General features: G+C 42.4%; 1 protein-coding gene across 1 annotated transcript in view; it reads right to left on the bottom strand.

Moving 5' to 3' along the window:
- Window positions 1-17958, bottom strand: part of LOC135911962 (membrane metallo-endopeptidase-like 1) — a 153476-nt gene that overhangs the window by 104259 nt on the left and 31259 nt on the right. Inside the window, exons 4-6 of the mRNA XM_065444334.1 lie at window positions 16903-16944; window positions 10813-11016; window positions 4245-4577 (exon numbers count right to left, since the gene is read on the bottom strand). Coding sequence (XP_065300406.1) covers window positions 4245-4577; window positions 10813-11016; window positions 16903-16944 — 579 coding nt within the window. The remainder of the gene's footprint in view (window positions 1-4244; window positions 4578-10812; window positions 11017-16902; window positions 16945-17958) is intronic.

The raw sequence follows: 17958 nt of genomic DNA, 5'->3' as shown, positions 1-17958 counted from the left end.
AGATTCACAGACACTTGCGAATATGTATGCCAATGCAGCGACAAATCTGAGCTTCAAGCTTAGCAGGGAAAAATCGGGAATGATGATCTTTACTGCAGAAACGAGTAATTACGTGGTGTCAGTTGAGTAGCAAGCCATATATTGCGAAGCAATGTAAATACTACGGCGTATACATAAATAAAGGGAAGAATTACTCAAGCACCCAATAAGATAATCTAAATATAAAGGGAAGCGGAATGCAGCAATAGTTGAACAGCGCACTTTGGGGCGACAATAGAATTGAGGTGGTGCGCGGAATCTGGAAAGAAGTAATGGTGCCAGCGCTAGCGTTCCCGAATGCCATTCTGTTCTTAAAAACGGATAACTTGTCAGTGCTGGCAGTTAAACGAAGATCGGTAGACCCGTTGGCTTTGGGTGCCAAAGGTAAAACCACAACAAAGGCACTGCAGACGTCTGAGAAGCGCAGAGTTAAGTTAGTTTTGAGGAAAGACTCAGGAACATGGAACCAAATAAATGGGCACCTAAAGAGCACAAGCAAGTGTACCTGAAAGGCCTGGACAAAGAGTGCAGGAAGAAAGTCAAGAAAATTGGCAATCATGTACAGGCTACTTGAAAGAGTAGACAACCAGGGGTCATCAGAAAGAAAGAGAGAGAAAAAGAGACAGCGAGGGGGATGCGAGGAATGGAAACAAAACGAGCATGGAGACTTGCAAGAATGGGAAAAAGAATTTAGAAGGAAAAATGTGCACGACGATACGAAGAGAGCTCTTTGTTGTTTGAGGCTGGAGTCGATCAGCTAAGGACAAAACATACCGGAGCAAATACTCGCAACTAGATGAGGCATGCGTACGCTGGAGCAAAATTCCAGACGCAACTCAGCACATCCTGATATAATGCCAAGGGATTCAACAAGTGAAACGCGCAGGTAACTTCCACATTCCAGAAGTGCTTAAATTTAAAGCGGATGGAAGCATCAACCGGTCAACAGCCGAGACAAGTAAAAGACGTTTAAAGTATTGGAGGGAGAAAAGCAGCAAGGTGATTCATAGGACCAGATCCGTTAGAGGCATAGGTACCGTTGCAAGGATAAATGAAGAAGTTGCAAGAATAAATGAAGAAGAAGAAGTTAATAAAGAAGAAGAAGAAGTTAATAGAAGAAGAAGAAGATAAAGAAGAATAAGAATAAGAATAAGAATAAGAATAAGAATAAAGAATAAATAAATAAGAATAGAATAAATAAATAAATAATAATAATAAATAATAATAAATAATAATAATAAAAATAAATATAAATAATAATAATAAATAATAATATATATAATATAATAATATAATATAATATAATAATATAATTATATAATATAATATAATATAATTATAATATTATATTATATTATTATATAATAATAATAATTATAATAATATTATTATAATATTATATAATAATAATAATAATAATAATAATAATAATAATAATAATAATAATATAATAATAATTATTATTATTATATAATAATATTATTATAATATTATTATAATATTATAATATTATAATATAATAATATAATTATATAATAATATAATATAATAATATAAATAAATAATAATAAATAATAATAATAAAAATAAATATAAATAATAAATAATAATAAATAATAAATAAATAATAATAATAAATAATAATAAATAAATAAGAAATAGAATAAATAAGAATAAATAAGAATAAGAATAAGATAAAGAAGAAGAAGAATAAAGAAGAAGAAGAAGTTAATAAAGAAGAAGAAGAAGATAAATGAAGAAGTTGCAAGAATAAATGAAGAAGAAGAAGAAGCTTTTCCAGCCACCGGTTTTTCGGTGAGCATGCCATGAAAAATCCAGACAAATTAGAGAATAGCAGCTTCGCTGCAATGAAGATTCATAGAACCAGGCGTCCTTACATGTAGAGGTAACTATATAATTTAGAGATCAAGATTTATTGAGGAAAAAATAACCCATGGAAACAGAGACAAAATAGTAGACTGCGACACATGAGGTAGAACCTGATCAGAACAGGCAGGCTGGCTGAGCACATGTTGCTGCCCATTTTACAGAGAATGCAAATAAAAGATACATCATCATCATCATTGGCAAAAGCTCCAAAAACATGTACGAGAGCCTGACAATCCTCATGTTTGGCCTCTTTGATGTCGCCTGCCACTACAACAGCGGAAGCCATGCAACTTTAGATGTCGTAAGGCCAATCGAAATGAAGTCTGCTCTACTCAGTGTTCAAGCTTGACATGGTAAGGCCCGTTCTCTCCGAATGAAGGCATCTTGCCATTTCTCTCATGGACCAACGTAAGCCAGAAAAAAAATGGCAGCTTATAAGCGGGTAAAACAGAACAAGGAGAATGGTCACGGACAGCTTTGCTAGAAGACTGGAGCGCATTAGTCCGCTAATACTTTCTTTTCGCGACACTTATAATCATTTCTGTTGTTATTTTCTGATTTGGTGTTACACTAACATGAATGAAATATTATTCAATGAAGATCTTCCCTGAAATTTTGCAGACTGTTTTATTTACCTCTATATGCATGCAATGCACTAGCAGTATTGAATTCCACTTGCTAAAAGATAGTTTCTCTATGTTTTTCGTTTATTTGATTTTTAAATACGTATCACATGTTTTTGTCAATGTTATTTCATTGCAGAGTTCACAGGTTGTCCTACATAAATTCCATAGCATTATGGAATACAGACACTGCTTTCTGAGCTTCAAATTCGGGCGTGAGAGGAAAACTTGGCGCTTTATTAGGAAAGACATTGGACTCAAAATTACATAATTATTCCTTTCCTATTTTTCTACATATCGTTACTATTAGAACGGTTCTTCTAGCAAGGAAAATCAGACCCGAATTTTATAGCCGAAGCCAAAACCTTTTGTCTGAACAGTGTATTCATACCTTAAGAACGGGAAAAATTGATCTGCAAAAGTTTTGAGAACGTTTTGTGTGCGACAACAAAGCAGGTTAAACAATATCCAGTCTTTAAAACAAAGCTAGAGGCGAATGCTCTCCAGTACATCCACAAAAAATCCTAAGCTACGTTCTTTCTAATGCAACCAATTACAACGATATAACGGAAGATACAGTTTCAAAGGGGCGTGTATGTGTATAAGTTGGAGTATTTTTTTTTTAGTGCACCGGTTAAGCAACTGACGGGGAAGCTTTCTGTTTTGGTAATGAGTAGCCAGAAGTTACTGCTTTTATCAGAGCAACATTAGTTGGTTTACTTTCGTGCTTCTGGATGCAAGTTATATACCGACTTCTTGCAGTGTACGGTAGGGCTGCAACACTGATACGAACAAACTACTTTTTTGCAACATACTAGGAGTTACACAGGTCCATTACTATCTGCTCCAAATTGTACTTTGTGACATTAGCAGTAGGCTTTGAGGCTATAGTTTTTGACTTCCAATCCCCAGCTATAACAAACGCAGCTTTTTAGTCATCTACAGTGTTGAGTTTACTTCTCGCCGTAATACCTTGTAGGATTCCTCGTACAGGTTCATATAAGGATTATTGAAAGAAACAAGAAGAAATAACACTGAGTGAAGTACCATGCGAGTGATGAGCATAGCATAGGGATATATACAGTCATCGTGCAGGACGATTCAGATGGTCTGTTGGCGTTATTTATTGTGGTTTATTTCCGAATTTGTAAGCCGTCATATTTTGCGAAACGCACGCATGGACTCAGGCTCTGCGCACATGCCTGATAATTCTACAATCATTGCAATTTCTTGCAGCTATGCGTAATTGATTTCATTGAAACGCTACATTTAAGTAGTCACAAAGCTGTTTGAAGCCAGCAGCACGAAGATAGGACAATTCCGATTACTGTTCATCAATCGCACGTTATCTTAATCGTTATCTAACGGCTGCTTCCCTGGCAGTGGCAACAGAGTTCACCCCAGCAACCTGTGGGATGAACTTTGCACTGTTCCAGTCTTTCACGCAACTCGTAATTGGCCGACAACGGTGACGATGTGGGCTGGTTGACAAAATCTTAAACGGGGTGTAACACAGGGGAAACACGAGAACAAAGGAAGGTACATTGTACGCACAGGGGCCTGTGCGTCCAAAGTGTCTTCCTTTGCTTTCTTGTTTCGAATCTGTCTTCCTTTGTCCTCGTGGCACCCTGTGCTCAACCACGTTTAGTCGTGATTGGTATCGGCTCGTTCGCTGAGAAATTCATTCTTTACCTCCACCACAGAGTCATTAGGCTTGTCAGCAGGCACGTGGTACGGTCTACGCTCCTTGAGGGCGACGAAGGAGTGAATGTCGTAAGTCGTGGAGAGGAAGACCATGAGATAGGGAAGGGAGTCGTAGATGTCTGCATAGCGCACACTGAAATCGATGCCCAAGAACTTAATGGAGTCCTTTACTGCAGAAGCGTCGTCGCGGTTGGCGCCATGATTGAATCGTATGCACATCTCTCTCACAAGGCCGGCTGCCTCAATCACTGACCCATGTGTCCGGTTCCGTCTGCGGAATTTCATCTGAACTTCCAGTTCCGAGAGTATCGCGTTTGCCACCTGCGAGTAGAGTTGTAAACAACGCTGACTCTTACTTGTAATTACATTTCCGGCACGTAGAATGGTCAATGTAAACGTAACAAGTCGTTAGCCACTAACGGCACGCTTTATCGTGGAAATGATAAATGAAAGATACAATAAGAAAGCCTGGGACCTTTCGTAGACGTGGTTTGAGAACAAAATAAATTTCTATTCGTAGCATACATTACGGCGGACATAAACATGAACATAACTCATATAAACGAGCTTTTTTATTTAATTGATAATCACGGTGGTGGATAAATATATGGAAGATTGCAAATATTATATGCCCCACTTAACGCCACAAGCCAAAACTAATGACACATTTGATTGCTTTTTTACAGCACTGCGACTCGTATCACAGCGATGCACAGCCTGCTCTTCATCAGAGCTTGAGATAGCGTTCCCGAACCGAAAATAAAGCAACTCCGCTAAGAATTGGAGCGCGGAAGCACAAACACATGACATCTTAACCAGTCCTCCTGGGACTCAGCGCTCGGAAGCACAGAGCTCATCGATCAACTCAAGACTGTCCAGAGGGCCCGGGCCGTCGCCGAAAGACTCTGTCTACCGGCCCCGACCTGGGCGGAACCGCCAGATTGATTCAGTTCTTTCTCCTCATGATCTAAATAAAGTGCTCACTCACTCACTTGTTAAAGAACATGGTAGACCGACAAGGCACGCATACGCCGATGCGGACGCCGCGTTCACAAATGAAGGGTTTGGGTGCAAGCTTGTTGGTACGGATCAGTCATCGCGCTCGTCCTGTGTCCTCCCTTGTTGGTGTCTTTTTTTGGCGCTATTTCAAATATGAACGATCACAAAAGAAGTTGCAGAAGCCACGTATATGAAACTAGGCCAAATCTTGGTCACGCTCTCAGGACCACGGGAAGAGCACCTGCGAGTGATGCCAGCTGGACCGCGGCACTCTCAAAGATCCAGCCGAATGATTTCCCAATGCGTAAATTTCGGCCGGCTTAATGTGAATTACATCACCGGAGCTCTTGGAAGCAACCAGAAGGCTTTTCCAGAAGGTGACCATATAAGCATGCTGTACAGCCTGGCACTGTCTTGATTAGGCTGCAGCCTAACAGGCACACTCCATAAGAGTATTTGTGTGCCTATATGTTGGGCTTCATGTCGAAGAAAGAGGAGCTCCGGTTATGGCCATGAAGTGGATAGCCTACTGAAATGCTTGTCGGGTCGCTTTGCGGTATCCTGTAGTGTTCGCCGGCTGAATAATGATAATAAGATGACAAGGGTAATCTTCAATAGCCTGGCAAGAAAATGAGAATTCATGATCGCCAATGAGCCGCTAAAGCCTGTGTAGGAGCACGTTTAACCAGGTCAATTACTCACACGGCACCCTGCTCACGAGAAGTAAATTTACAGAATGAATGAATTTGGGTTCTAGTGCACACGACAGACATTACAAAAACCTGACTGGGAGCCCACAACTGTCATGGAAGGAAGGGCGTGTATAATAAGATTTGGTTCGGGGAGCAGGTTTAATTCTGTGAGTCAGTGACGCCTCCGACAGCAGCAAGGAATGAACGGCAATGAACGCCGCACAAAAATATATATTGAAACATACAAAATACAAGTACAAGGGCACAGGGCACTGGGGACAAGCAAGATCAAGCGCCCCTACACAGCGTTCAGAGCAACTGCCGCCACACACTCGTGGTTTGGCTGGTGCCGCGTCGTTCGGCGAACTATAAGGGAACGGAGGCGGGCTATCGAAGACTCAGGTTGGTCGACTGGTTGACGGGAGCGGAAGACGTGTCGATTAGAAGCCCCCTCGTGCGTTGGCGCCCAACCGAGTCCCTCCAACAGTGGTTCGCCTCCCGAACGTTGAAGTCAAACCCAATCCAACGCGTTTTCCTTGCTCCTCTTCTCAGAGCCGTCTGCTTACCGACGTGGGTGCTTCCCTTTCTGTGGGTAGCTTGAGCCACGCGTTATCTGTCGATTCGATGCGTGCTGTTTTGTGGCGCTTGCCTATTCGTAGTTTTCTTCTGGATTTATTATAATTTTTTCTACCCCTCGAGTACGCGCGCAGCGATGTGTCGTTTCTAGTGTGGACGATGCAGGCATCGCGGTGCACATGCTTCCGTGTTTTCGACGGAATATCGTCGTCGTCATCCAGGCGTCTCCTGGCGCTTCACCACAGAGCGCAACCACTGCACTCCACCGGGGCTAACATATGGGGCAGAAATTTGGAGATTAACAAAGAAGCTCGAGGACAGCTTAAAGACCGCGCGAAGAGTGAAGAAACGTCAAACATTAGGCGTAACGCAAAGGCGGATAGGCGGTATTCCAGATGATGTTTAAAGCAAAAAATGGGGCTTGCAATGCTATGCTGTGCGTAGAGCGGATAAATGGTGTACCATTATAGTAGACAGAGTTGGGGACAATGGAAGGGAAGCACAGTAGTCGACTGCAGAAAATCGGGTGGGGTGGTGAATTTTGGAAATTTGCAGGCTCATGTACGAACTAGCTAGCAGATGACAAGGGTAATAGGGGATGGCCTGGAGGAGAGGCTTTCATCCTGTATTGAACATCGAAAATAGACTGCTGCTGCTGATGATGATAGCGCCATATATATATATATATATATATATATATATATATACATATATATAAACGAGATGAGAGGGGGTGAGAGAGATGAGAGCGTGTTTGTTGGCTTCTTATGATATGACTATATATATATATATATATATATATATATATATATATTCATTGTCGTGTGCACAGACAGCGAAGGGGGCTCAGCATGTTATTAGTATCTGTTACATAGAGTGTGGAGCAGGAAGCAACTTGGTGGCGCATGGTGCCACAGGCACTTATTGCCATCGTTGGAATTTCATAGTGTGTGAGCAGAGAGGCAACCAGGTATTTCGGGAGGGGCTGTGATAGCCGCATCAACTGCCTCCTGGCTTGGGTATTCTGTTTAATATCGAGGACGCGGTCCGCTTGCGACGGCAAGCAACAGGTGTTAAAAGGACATTTTGTTTCACTAACAGTTGACACGTTCTAACAGACATGGCCTTTCAGAGAAATGTCAGCGAGAGATCCCGTTTGCTGAATGAATAAAAAAAATGCATATGAAACAGTGCAACCGATTTAAGTGAGGAAAATCTTTAATTTACAGCTGTTTGAAAAGCAAAGTGGTATCAAGGGAGCTGGGGTGCTGCAGGAGCATTTCGTCCTTACTGAAACCACTACGGACACATGTACTAATACCATTCACAGGCTAATATTCTGAGCTCTTTCACTTTAGAAGTGTTTCACTTCTAAATAACAGCGCTGGGCAATCATTATAGCCCTCTGCGTACATTTGCGAGATCTTATGCACACTGTACAATATGTCCTAAGGTCAACCATGCTTCCGAAAATTATCCAATTTTTTGGCAAACACCTGAGGCTGCCGAACATCATGTCGCACGCGGCTTTACAAAAGCGTCAACGTCACTGAATGCGATTGCGTCAAAGCTAAAGTGACAACGTTTCTCACCTTTTACCTGAGTAACAAGCGCGATAACATCTCGAAATCGTATTGTTCCATATTTATTCAGACATCCATGCGAATTATCTTGTACGCCAAGATTATCGATTTCTGACTACGATAACAAGATATGCTGCTGCTGTCTGCCAGTGGTTGTTTACCTGTTGCCCTCTATAAAATCTACAGCGTTGCCTACATTCAATATAAGCACTAAAGCACGACTGCCTTTTTTCGTTCTTAAATGTGTCACCGACCTTCCTCTGTTTGAGCAGATCTTTATCAAATTGCATGTGAAAGCACCGTTGAGCTTGTTCAAGTGCGTCACCTAATAAGTAGACACTACCTGCATTAAAAATCGGAACATTCATAACATCGCTAACTTTTTGATTATTTATGTTGCGAATAATATCGTAATCAAAACATTGAAGCCCAGCAGCGGCGAAATAGGATAACTGCATATTTACGGTAAAGCTGTCACGATCCACTCAAGAAAGCAATATGTACTGACTGCTAAATTAAAGAAAAAGAACAAGCCCCTTATATCATGTTAACTTACTTGTTCCATTAAATATTTCACCGCGTTGAAGATAAAAACTGAGCATCTGTTTAGCTTAACCATATGAGAAGCCCGATGAAAAATGTATGTTTTTGGCGTTGCACTAGTCAACCTCTAGCACTTTCTCATAGGAAGTGCTTGAAAAGTTTTGATTTCCCAAATAGTGCCTGCCGGGTTAAGTTGACTCAATTGCCTCTTCCTACCAAATTATGTCGCCCCGCTGTAGTTCGAACCTTTCTGGAGCTTCGCGACGGCTGACACTCCTTCGCAACCCTTTCTAAACATTGCTTTTTCTTGGGGAAACCGATTTCGCACATTCACTCAAGTTTGTCCGGTTACTCCAAACTCGTAAACACTCCTCAACTGTGGGTTTTTCAGTGCAGAATAAAAAAAAACGAACAGAACACAGGGTGAACTACACTATTCCACCTTATGGAACATAGCTGGGCTAGTTCAAAATTCTGATAAATAATGCATTTTCAGTGTTTTTGGAAGAATGTTTTTAAAATATTCATAAAAGAAAGCAAGAAAGACAGGACCCTGAAAACCTATGTCTTCACCGTCCTGCTCCGTTTTATTCTCTGAAGCCTTTCTTTTCTACATAAATGATAGAAATGCAGTATGCACGACACAAAGACAGTATTGATACTCGCCAGGCAACCTGACAGACACGAGAGGCTGCTTTCCGGCCAGTATTTTGGTGTAGATGTCGTAAATGGGGCGGCAAGTTTTGCCACCAAAAGCGCGTTTCATGAAATCCTTGGATTATTTATGAAATTGATTGCTTTGATTACATACAACAGGAAACCAAACATGAAGTGAAATAAGCGTAGCGCGAAAGGACCATGTTGCGAGAAGTATTCCAGTTAAGCCGATCTTTCTTGGCGAAGGAACACCCTTGCACACTGCGAACGGGTTGGCCAGACGCACCGATCATTGCCTCCGACACAAACCACGAATGGCTTCTCGACTGCATGTGTGTGAATATAATGGAGAATAAGGTTTTCGTCTACGAGTACAATTTCTCCGCCACTTATGCAATCAGCTGATTATGTCATTTATAACGCAGTGCAAACTGACTGCAGGTTGTAGACCGATAAAATAAATTCCGCTAAACATGGTTAAGTCACTGTTTGTCAAGAGCATCTGCCTTTGCAGCACACGTGGTCAGGAAATGATGCCAGAGCGGCCGTCATGCATTAATCCAACAAAGCGACTGGAGCATCATGCAGGGCGCAGGAACGTGAACGAAGTTTCACGATGGTAATGTACAACTCTGTGTCGGTAGAAGGGAGGCGTCGCTCTATTATGCATTTTCCCCAACAACATATAAAACCTATGAGGCACTGCGTTACTTTGCCTAAGAACGCTTAGCGAAAAGGGGCGATGCTTTACAGTGCTTGTGCAGACATTTGTGTCATTGTAGCAACAGTGGTAAAAAATCCATTGTTCCAGAGAACTACTCTTCTAACCACGCAGATCAATTCTGCGGAATCTCGCAAGGTGGAACAAGTATCATGACAGGGTAAAAACTGTCACCCACCTGAATGTAGCACGTAGCTACAAAGGAAACCCTTAAGGGTTTCTGGGAAACAACGCTTGTTGTTGTCAACTAATTCACTCTCTCACTGCGGTCTGCTAGTCGGCTAGTTAGCTCAGTTGGTAGAGCGACCGCTCCTAAAGACGTTGGCTCCGGTTTCGAATCCCGGACCAGCACGAATTTTCCCCGCAACTGCGGAGCGTTTTTTCTGATAAGCCCGTCTGGGTTTCCTTCGTGCTACATTCGGGTGGATCACAATTTTTCCCCTTCATCTTCTAATTGCATGAGCTAATTTCTGCGGATATTTAAGTACGTTCACGTAGTAACGTGTCACGTGTGCCTAAATTTTGCAGATTATTCAGTAGCGTTGCTGCTTGCACATCTGCAGCATTTTATTGCAACATCCACCATGACGCTTTAAGGCACTACATCATGGCGGAGAAAGTGGAGACAACTGTTTCTTACGGAATAATATTAGTCACGATAAGAGAGGAAACATGGTATAGCTAATAAACTACCTTCTTTTTTATATTTCGCTCTTGAAACTAGTATACATTTCGGTACCCTTATTTCTCGAGGTATACGTGGCAAGCGTATGTGGTAGGCGTACATGACTGAGCAACGGAGGTCCCAGCATGTTGCCGCACACGTATTCGTAGAAATCGTCGCACGGGTCGGCGTCTCTTCGAATCCATTGGCTCAGCCATGTAGACAGAGCGGTGCAGTCATCGTTGTCACATTCGATATCTTCGAACGGTACCTTTATTTCCAAGGGCGTTGTCTCCCCAGTGTTTTCGTCGTCGGCGTGGGAAGACTGGAAGCGCAAACACAAATAGCGAAGAACCAAAGCTTTACCAAATAATATTCGCCACAGATGCCGCAATTACAGTGGCAAATATAAAAGTAAAAAAAAATGGCCGGTCGTAGCTTGGTTAAGCCAAGAATGCGTTGCATAATGCGCGGTTTTTTTTTTTTTGAGAGCGAGGTATCACGCGCCGGCGCAGCGCCCCTAGCGGGCAGGAGCGGGAGTCAGGTGGTGGCTGCGGCCGTGCGCGACCGCGCGATTTGGGGCCCAGCTTTTCCTCCGTGACGTTGGATGGATGGATGGATGTTATGAGCGTCCCCTTTGGAACGGGTCGGTGGGTTGCGCCACCAAGCTCTTGCTACTATACTGCCTAATATTCTACCTAGGTTAAACAATGAAAAAAGAAAAAAAAAACACTATGAACTACCACGCCCAAATTTTCTGATCCCCTATTGCGAACTGTGCTTTTGTACGTCTCCGCCTTTTGTCGTTTCCCTACTTTTCTTCCACCAATCCTCCAGTCGCCTCTTACTAATGTCTATTGCGGACATGTTTGCTTTACCACTGCTCCCTCTGAACCCAAGGGCTACAAGGAGGCCAGTGGTGCTTAAATCGACCGCTGGGTAGACGTCTTCACATTCTAATAAAACATGCTCCGTAGTTTCCCTAGCTTTACCACAGCAAGCACATGCTTCTTCTTCCTTCTTATATCTCGCTTTATAGGTGCGTGTTCTAAGGCCTCCCGATCTCGCTTCGAAAAGTAATGAGCTTCCCTTTGAGTTGTCATAGATGGTTTCTTTCCTGATTTCGTTTTTTCCTCTTAAGTAGTTACTCATGGCAGGTTTATTTTTCATTGCCGCCACCCATGAGATTAACTCAGCGTCTCTGACTTTCCGCTTGACCTTCTTTGTTGCTGTGTGTTGTCCACCCAACAGGCCGCATACTTGCTGGTAAGCTTCCTAGTTCTTTTTCTCCACTGTGAATCAATGTTTTTCCTGTACAGATACCTGAACACTCTCGCAGCCCATTTACTTTCTTCCATATTCCTCAGCCGTTCTTCATATTCAATTTTACTGCAAGCTTCCCTCACTTCAAAACTAGTCCAGCCCATATCACCCTGCACATGCTTCATTAGTAGTCTTCCCGTGAGCGCCCAATGCGAGGCGACCCACTGACCTTTGGTTCCCGTCGAGTCCTGATTGTACCCCTGATTTATAGCAAACAACCGCATTTCCAAAAGTAAGTCCTGGAACCATTACACCTCTCCACATACCTCGGAGGACCTCGTACCTATTGTATCCCCATAGCGCTCTGTGCTTCATTATGGCTGCATTTCTCTTCCCCTTTACTGTTATGGTTTTTTCCTGTGTTTCCATATATCCATTGCCTTCGTTTATCCATATACCAAGGTATTTATATTCTGTTACCCGAGGTATTTCTTGGCCCTGTATCTCCACTGTCTGTTCACCGTTTTCACTGAATACCAAAACACCTGATTTTCTAACACTGAATTTCAAGCCTAAATCGTTGCCTTCCTGTCCACAGATATTAGCCAGACGTTGCAAATCACTTTGCTTGTTAGCTATCAACACAATGTCGTCCGTATAAAATAAACCTGGGAGTTGCTGCTCTATTACTGTACCCACCTGTTTGTATGAGAGGTTAAACCCGATATTACTTCCTTCTAGCGCCCTCTCCATCCTCACCATGTATATCATAAACAACAGCGGGGATAAAGGGCACCCCTGTCTCAGTCCCTTGTTGATATGAACTTTCTCCTCGCTCCTCATCCCTTCCCACGTCACGCACCGGCGCAGCGCCCCTAGCGGGAGGAGCGGGAGTCAGGTAGTGGCTGCGGCCGCGCGCGACCGCGCGAGTTGGGGCCCAGCTTTTCCTCCGGCTGTCGTGACGTCACGTCACGTGGTTGCGCTCAAGGTCAATGGTGGCTGCCAGGCCGCGCCCAAGGGCTGAACTGAGCGATTGCAATATGCAACGCATAAAAAGCAGCGGCAAATATAACTCGCCAGAAACACTTCACTCCAGCGTTTGAGTTATCCGTAAGGCTAGGATTGATTTATGGTCGACCAAGAAAAACGTGATTTCTTTGGCCAGTTGCCCACCTAAACCTATCTGTATTACTCAGTCCAATGATAAGTAAGAAAACTAGAACGATTCACAATTATTTAGTAGCGACACATACAGTTCAATTTATCCAGTGTCGTCAACTGCACGTAAAAGCTGGTAACTTGTGTTACCCTGCGCAACGATGCGCTAATTTGGCAAAACATACAAAAATCATGCATTGGCGCAGGCATGGCAGTGTAAACGTGTAGTTGTTTTTGTTGCCATCGAACAAATACCTCACCAGGGAAGCAAGAAAGTCGATAGCTTGGCCACTACGTATTTGATTGAAGACAGCACACTATTTAGGCATTCGGCTTCCTTAATTCTATGTGAGCTTTTGGACTGTCAGCAAGTTTGTCCTCGCACGACAATATCAGAGAGGACTTCAGGTTCGAAATTGCAATTTGACTCATTATGGGCTGAGAGTGGGTGGACTTTTATTTATGAATTTATTTGTTACATACTGCAGATCAATCTGGCCCAAGCAGGACGGGCAATAAAATTTACAACATATCTGTATTACAAAAAACACAGAAATGAAAACAAAAAACATAATAGCACCTGAGGAAAGTACACATAAAGACATGATCATCTAGTCATACAGTGCGTAATAAGGATCTGTTGGGCTATTTTAGTCGGACACAAAATTCAAAGAAAAGGAAAACATAAATGTTTGTTCTTGCAATATATGGGGTTAGAGATGTGTGTTTGGTAATGTCACGTAGGTCTTGTAACCAATGGGGAAAGAAACTGCGTCTGATCACTAGCCATTTTGCCATTAAGAAGCAAGCTTACAAAAAATTAAGGCGACGTTCTTTTTTTTCGCAATTTAAGTAGCTCAATTTTGTCAGCTTTCATGAGTTCAGAAGGAGAATCAGTGTACCTGAATTTCGAACAAATAAACCTGACAGTTTTTCGCTGAATACATTCCAACTTTTTAATCTTATGCTTAGTGTAAGGATCCCAAACAATACAACAATATTTAGGCTTAATTAGCATGAATGTCAAATAGGCAAAAAATTGACCTTGCGAGGAGAATTTCGAATTTTATATTTTAAGTAGGAAAGCTTGCGCGAAGCTGACGAGCAAATCTCAGCAATGCGCAAATTCCGAGATAAGTAACTGGAATTCCTAGGTACTTGTAGCTGGCATCTTTTTGCAACGGAATAGATGCCAGGTTATAAGTATACCCGCCGTGGTTGCTCAGTGGCTATGGTGTTGGGCTGCTGAGCACGAGGTCGCAGGATCGAATCCCGGCCACGGCGGCCGCATTTCGATGGTGGCGAAATGCAAAAACACCCGTGTGCTTAGATTTAGGTGCACGTTAAAGAACCCCAGGTGGTCAAAATTTCCGGAGTCCTCCACTACGGCGTGCCTCATAATCAGAAAGTGGTTTTGGCACGTAAAACCCCAAATATTATTATTATTATTATTATTATTATTATTAGGTTATAAGTATATTTAAGAAGCGTTTTCCTAAGCCTTACACAAAAATAAACAGTTTTATTGGTAATAGCATTCATGCCAAAATCTGTGCACACATTAGCAAGATCAGAATTCAACTCATCCTGATCATGTACACCTCTGATTTCACGAAATAAAGCATCATCCGCAAATAACCTAATTTGAGTTCCACGAGTGATTACAGCGACAATGTCTCATATGAAAGAAACAGCACGGGGCCCAGAACACATCCTCCGGGATGATGTTACAGGAAGACTGCAGGTATTCCTACCATCAACTGAAACAAACTGCGTTCGGTTATGAAGGTAATGCGAAACTAGAGACCCAAACGTCAGGAAGGTTATTATTATTAGTTCCTTGCGCAATTCTTTATTAATATCTGTCAAACGCTTCGCTAAAATCTAAGAGTACTGCGTCACACGCATGCTCTGCGCATAGGTCACACCTCCCGCCTTTGTTTTTAACTTTTTTCCTCCGGAATTTTGGCCACACTTCTAGTGACGGCGTCACGCACGAGCTGTTGCGTTCGCCTCGTTTTGCGGCGTGCGCGACCGCACCGGACAACTCCCTGCAGAGCGAGCTCTGAGCCAGGGCGTCAAAGATCACGCGCTCTAATGCGGTGCAAAATGGCAGATGCTTTCATTTTCTGACCGGCCGACAGCACGACGAAGTCGCGCTACATTCCGCTTGCTACGGCACAGATTGCAATAAGGACTAGACGACATTCGGTCTCTACCTGCAGGTTTTACTATTTGCTTAAATGTTAAATTGTCAAGCAACGGCGTGAACAAATAACTACTGTAGGCTTGAACCACTCTCCAAGTTACGTGTCACTGTGAGTGGCATAATGCCAATTGCGCAGGCAGATTTCTGCGTCTGACATTCACTCTACGGCTGGCAAAATGCCTCCCTAGAAAAGAAGGACGCGTGGCGTCTATTTGAAAATTTTAACTGCTTCCGTGGGCGTGCAGCGGTGTAATACATCGCAGACACGATGGTCAGCGTGCATTGTATACACCTTGCTGATCTGTTTAAAGGGGCCAAACCTGGCCAGAGGCTTTTTAAAAATGGAACTCTGAAACCCATGACCAATATGAAAAAAAATAATATGCTTGGAATTCGGTAGTACAGACATCGGTAGACTGCGGTACATTCTGTAATTTAAAGAGAATGGACGTGTTTTTATGCAGGCATCGCGAAATAATGCGTAACCAGGTACTTCCCTCGGCATGTTCTTTAATTTTTTGATGCAGTGTCTGCTGTAAGTAGTGTTATAATTACTCGTTTTTTCAATAAATTTCCAGTTAAACGCAAACGTCTGGGTCGCGTCTACGCCTGCCGATTTGCTTTCAGTGCACTGCTATCACTTTACAATGCTCATTAACAGCTTGCGCAGATTTTCACTGTCTATGCCATACCTACTATCACACTGTAAGAGATGCTTTTTTGGGCATTCTATAGGCTAGAGGAGTAATTTTTCACGGTACACTAAGCCAAAAATGTAGGTTTTTTTTTATTGTAAGCGTTTCTCCAGCGTTTTCCCCCTCCACTGTGGAAAGGCCTTGTCGTACTATGCGTGCTCGTTCCAGATTTGTTGACAAAAACATTCGAACGTTGCGCGAGTCCTCCACTGTGATTAGATAGCCTATTTGACTAGAGAACATCCACGCCACAGCCCCAGCGGTAACAAAAACCCGGCGAGGTTAGGAAATTTATTCCCATCCACTTGACTTTGTTCTCCCTTCCAGTGCAAAACATAAGAGACGTTTCAAATGGAACCATTTAGCTGTTCACCAGTTTTAATAGATATTCAATTTATTGATTTAGTTTGCTTTGGCGAAAGTGTAAAACTGCGAACAATTAAAAATGAAGATTACAAAATCTTCAGATGACTTGAACGTTATTATTAAACAACTCAAATGTTTTGAAATGTTTTCTCTGCGTGTGCTATGCGTGCAGGTCTTTTTTTCATTGTATTCAACTGTTCAAGGGCTCTTCCGTATTTTTAAATTATTTACATTGAATATACTATTGGTCAGCGAGTGATGAGCGCTTTGCAACGGCAAGACATGAAATGTACCTTATAAATATTTGGAATATCTATTCGGTCTGCCTTAAAAATGATTTAACAATTGACAATTCATTAGCCATTGTATTGGCTATCGGTGCAAACAATATTTGTATTAGATGGAGTTATACCCTATTAGGAAAGCTGATTCTCATCTGTAAGAGCAGGCCATGACTGGTGCTATTTTATACCGTGCGCAGACGTAGAGAGCACGTGACCACATCATCACAACCACTTACTTGAAGTTGCGTCGGCCAATCGGTGATATTTAATGTTGTCGTCTGCAGAGAAAAGAAGAAAATTGAGCGATTTGTACATATTGTGGGAAAGCTGAAAACTCGTCCATAAATAAATTTCTCTAGTGAGTAAAAATAAATTGGTCTTTTACTTTCCAGTCGTAGGCATATGCGTAATGAGGGAGTCTAAAGTTTTATTCAGGATTTCCGAGAGGTTCTGAAGATACATTTTTTTACACGGAGAACAATGTTGACGACAGTCAAGACGCCCTTTTGTGCTGCCGTCTGTACTCTTCGCTATGTCGAAGGAAACTCACTACCTCAACGCCAAATAGGAGAACTTTGTGTTTCAAACTTATAATAGGGACAGGCTTTTCTGCTACGTCTTGCTGCTTCAAGTGTTTGTTGTGTACGGCTGGCAGAGGTACGTAAGGCGTCTCTCTCACAGTGTTACTGCACTGACTCTAGAGGAAAACCTGGCTAACAAAAGTGGCAACCGCAAAGACGGTGGCATGTTGGGACCTCACATTCTTGTAACGCTAAAAATAAACAAAATATAATGCGAAAACAAGCATTCACATATAGAACGTATTATTAACAGTGTGTAATGTTCATTCCCAATATATATTTACAAAGATCCGATGGCTATTTATAAAATTTCGTAAGATTTACGGTGCCTCAAAGGATACGTTTACTGGCGCTTGAACTATATGGAGCCACCATAGTCAGGTAGGCTTGGGATTGCGTTCACTGCGCGTTTGACGGAAATCGCATCTCGTCGTTAGCGCCTGCGCACCTGGAAAGAGTAGCAACATGGCCACGCCTTTCCTGGTGCTAAGGGGAGCTTCTTCTCTAGAGTTCTTTATATTAACCCTGAGGTGTCTCGTTGAAGAGCAAATGTTATCAATGTAGCTTGCTGCCTACCTTTCGTGTGCGCAAGAGGAAAACAATGAAGCTGATGGGAAATTGTGCAGGCAGCACGACATAAAAAGTAAATGTTAAAGTTGAGAGTCTGACCAAATTCCGCCTGTTTGGTATGAATAAAAGACGAATAATGTG

This window comes from Dermacentor albipictus, chromosome 1 (genome assembly GCF_038994185.2).
Source record: "Dermacentor albipictus isolate Rhodes 1998 colony chromosome 1, USDA_Dalb.pri_finalv2, whole genome shotgun sequence".
Taxonomy (NCBI): domain Eukaryota; kingdom Metazoa; phylum Arthropoda; class Arachnida; order Ixodida; family Ixodidae; genus Dermacentor; species Dermacentor albipictus.
This window is presented reverse-complemented; position numbering and strand designations above follow the sequence as displayed.